The 4,047-nt window shown below is 38.1% G+C and overlaps 1 protein-coding gene across 5 annotated transcripts in view; it reads right to left on the bottom strand.

Moving 5' to 3' along the window:
• Positions 1-6: 6 nt before the first annotated feature.
• LNX1 (ligand of numb-protein X 1) overlaps positions 7-4,047 on the bottom strand; it is a 207,855-nt gene continuing 203,814 nt past the window's right edge. For all 5 annotated transcript variants that reach the window (XM_028491833.2, XM_028491835.2, XM_028491834.2 and 2 more), the window contains 2 exons: positions 1,104-1,262; positions 7-699 (listed from right to left, as the gene is read on the bottom strand). In XM_028491833.2, coding sequence (XP_028347634.1) covers positions 564-699; positions 1,104-1,262 — 295 coding nt within the window. In that variant the 3' untranslated portion in view covers positions 7-563. The remainder of the gene's footprint in view (positions 700-1,103; positions 1,263-4,047) is intronic.

Here is a 4,047-nt window from a genome sequence, read left to right as displayed (position 1 = left end):
CCCTGGTGGCACAGTGGTTGAGAGCCCACCTGCCGATGCAGGGGACACGGGTTCGTGCCCCGGTCCGGGAAGATCCCACATGCTGCGGAGCGGCTGGGCCCGTGAGCCATGGCCGCTGAGCCTGTGCTCCGCAGCGGGAGGGGCCACAACAGTGAGAGGCCTGCGTACTGCCAAAAAAAAAAAAAAAAAAAAAAAATGCCCATAATGTACCCTTTGCAGACCTCAGCATATACCAGATTTTAATTTAACTGTATGATTTGAATTCAGTGGGGGCATACAAACCATGTCAGCTGTTTAAGAGCTTTTTATTGAATAGAAAAATATAAACTTAAAGTTCTAGAGTAATGAGAAATGCTCCACACTGAATAAAAACTATTAGTAATGTTTATATTTTGAGAATTATATTTTCTGAGGTGTAATTGGCTTTTCATTAGATCCTACTTTTCCTGACATTAAAGTTTATATTTTTACATTGTAGCCTTCAAATACAAAAATTGATAAGATAAATACATTGTTTCAACTTAGCTTGTGAGTTCCTGTTTTTCTATGACCCATCATTGATTCTATAAAAAAGTGCCAGGCCAAGAAGCAATGGTGAGAGTAATTTTTCCTTTAAGTTCTTTTAGCATCCTTGCCAAGCAAGCATGTATCATTCCTGATGTACTTCTGCCATTGACAGCAAGAAGAATATCACCACATCTAAAAGAAAAGAAAATAAGATACATGATTAACATTTTGAGCCACAGCTGAAGTTAATGCAAGTTTTTTTGGTGGTCCTAGTTTTTGCTCCATCTGTCAGTTTTAATTATATTATCAATACTTCTAATTAAGGTTCTCCCTACACCCTCACTTAAATTCTTCAAATTCTATTGTTCAGCTCGTTTTAGAAAGAATGCTAAAAGTATAGGAAGTTGCTGTATGGGACCAAGAGTAACAAATCATTTTGGATTTCTTAGAAATGGAATGCCGCATAAGTGTTTTAAATTTCTTACCAATAAAAAAAGATATAATAGGTGCCTTATTTCAAATTGGGCCAGGCTTTTTGCACGTATAAAACACAATCTTTGAATATAAGTTTTTTGTTAAGTAGTCATTATTATTACCTGATTCTTCCATCGTTGTATGCTGGTGTTCCTTCAACAATGGATTTGATAAAAAAAGGTTTGTTCCCATTGTATTCTTCATAACCTCCTACAATGCAGAAGCCCAGACTTCCAGCTGTGTTTCTTCGCAGTATAACATCTTTACAGTTGTACAGGTACCTGAAATAGAACGAAATCAATGTAAATGCGCAGTTAATTCGAACTCATAGTAATTACTGTGATTCATCTCCCATTCCCTTTATTGGCATTATTTTTTTTAGGCTTAGTAGCACTGGATGGGTCTCATTCAAAATTGTGTCATAGCCCAGTCACCTTTGTGCTTTTAGCTGGCTTTTTCTAACTGAACTTCTCTTTTCCAGAGCTAACCACCCTTTTAAAAGTGACACCATCTATTATGTTCTGTTTATATGTCTACTGGGAAAGAATCATTTCTGGCTTAAAGAAGATTTAATTTCTCAACTTACATTAAAAAGTTAGTTATGCCTAAATCTTTACTGATGAACCACGTTCAAGCATACTTACAGATATCATATTTTTATTTCCTTATGGATGTAAATAATTTTTAATGAAGGAAAAATTCTTTGAATAAAATGGTTAATCTCTCAGTGAAAGAAATTTAAATGTAACCCTAATTCATTCATTGGCTGAAGTTCTGACTTTTGCAAGATACCAGTTTATACATAGTTTTACATGTTTGCTAGGTTATAGAGAAGCATGCAGGCAGCATAATATAGTGAATGGAGATTGAGGTGCATTTAAAGATTTTAAGAATGATTCATACTGAAGGAGAAAAAACTGGCGGTAAACTGAATAGCAAGTTGTAACAGGAATGGGAGAAAGACAGACCACAGGTCTTCTGTAAATGGGTGGAAGCCTCAGCTAAAATAGAAAATTTGATTGAGGAAGCTGTTCCTTTTATTATTCAGTGGCAGTTGGATCAGTGTTAACATAGGTGCAGGCTAAGTACAAAACTGTTACAGTTACGACAGGTATGTCAGGAGCTGGATTTGACTCCAAAATCCCCCAGTCCAGGAACTGGTTTGAAAGAGAATTAGCATTTTCATGTTGGTAAAAGTCAAGATTTGGTGATTTTGTTTATAAACTGTACCTTGAAATACTAATTTTTTTGAAAAACCAATAAAAAGTCTCTTGAGAAATGTTCTGGTGATGACGTTGGTCATTACATTTGTTACTGGCCTTGCTAATCAATGTAACATGACTTTCATGGCATTTCGACTCCCTTTGGAAGTAAAACAAGCTTTGGGTTTGTCCGGTGGGTAACTTTAAAATGTAGTGCTAAAATTCAACTCAATTTTGTTTTGTATCTGTTGTCATACATATATATCGTTTACAATAATTTCGCTGAAATTATTGCTGAAAAATATGAATTTCATTAAATGAAACATAACCATATTTTTATTATAAAATATTCACTTGCTGTACTTCACAGTAATCCTTGATGTTGGTAAATTCATCCTGTAGGAGTTGTGGTGTGTTTGATACCACGTTTACACAGTGGCTCACTGACTGCCCATGTTCAAAGCAGGTAATTGTTCCCCAGACTCTAGAGCATTATGTTCCCACCTATGCCCAGTGTTTGGAGGAGAGCAGGTGGGTGCTTCTTACCCAAGGTTATGATTAAATATGTCTTAACATTCATATAAATGGGTACATGGAGCAATACTCGAACCTAAGTATTTCTCACCCTTTTGACCATTGGGGTTTTTTCGTTAATTATCACTTTGGACCTTGACTCTTAATATCTTATTCCATGTGCACAAGCTATAAAAATAATCGTCTAAAATTTTTATGTTACCAATACAAAAATTTCAACATAACATTAATGAGTCATTCTCATTTTCTTACAAGCATATGGTGACATTTTCCAGAGGACATGTGAGAGGTGATCTGGCAGGACACAATGCAGAAGTAGTTATGAGAGTCAGGAGTTATCTTAAGCCAAACATTAAAGAGGTTTGCAAAAAACACACTGCCACTCTTGTAATTTTTTAAAATACTACTTCTTATAAAAGATGTTATTTATGTTAATATAGAATGGATTATTTCAATGATTTAATAAAATTCTTCAGATTAATTTATAATAAGGTAAAATATTAGTAGGTATAACCTATATAAGCAAAAGCTCTTAGGGTTCATCAATACTCTAAAGTAGGGGTCTCGAAACAAAAACTTTGGGAATTGCTGCTGTAGACATGTTTATCAAACTTGATGTTCCACTGGTATCTCAACCTCAACATGTCCAGAACAACTAATATCTCCTCGTTCTTCCTTACTGTGTAAAATAATTACATTAATGGCCCCAAGTCATCACCCTTCCCCGGTATCATCCGTGCCACTTATTGTATAATTTTGTGGTGCCCCCCTCCAATTCTGGATTCAGCCATAAGATCATCAGTGGGATGTTGGCCAGAGCCAGCCAAATCTAGACACAGGAGCATAGCCAGCCAAGATTAGCAGAGCCACCTAAACAACCCAGAAAGGACTGCAAATGCATGAGGGAGCCAGCCAAGATCAATCACTCCTGGCCTGGATCAGCTGAAGCTGATCTGTGTCTGGTGTTCCCTGCGCAATGGGCATTCTGCACATCAGAGGGGCCGCTCACTGTGGGCCCAGGGCTCTGCAGGCTTGGCCTGCACGCTCCAGATGTGGGCAGCCTCACTTCCATCTTCCCTCTTTGACTTTCACTTTCTGCTACTGAGGTTTTGTGGCTAGTTTGTTACATAGCATGATTGTGAAAAATAACTGATATTCTTTTTTTGTGTGTGTGTGTGTGTGTGTGGTACGCGAGCCTCTCACTGTTGTGGCCTCTCCCGTTGTGGAGCACGGGCTCCGGACGCGCAGGCTCACGGGCCATGGCTCACGGGCCCAGCCGCTCCACGGCATGTGGGATCTTCCCAGACTGGGGCACGAACCTGTGTCCTCT

Source organism: Physeter macrocephalus, chromosome 7 (assembly GCF_002837175.3).
Source record: "Physeter macrocephalus isolate SW-GA chromosome 7, ASM283717v5, whole genome shotgun sequence".
Lineage (NCBI taxonomy): Eukaryota > Metazoa > Chordata > Mammalia > Artiodactyla > Physeteridae > Physeter > Physeter macrocephalus.
The sequence above is the reverse complement of the archived record's forward strand: the minus strand, read 5'-3'. Positions and strand labels throughout refer to the sequence as shown.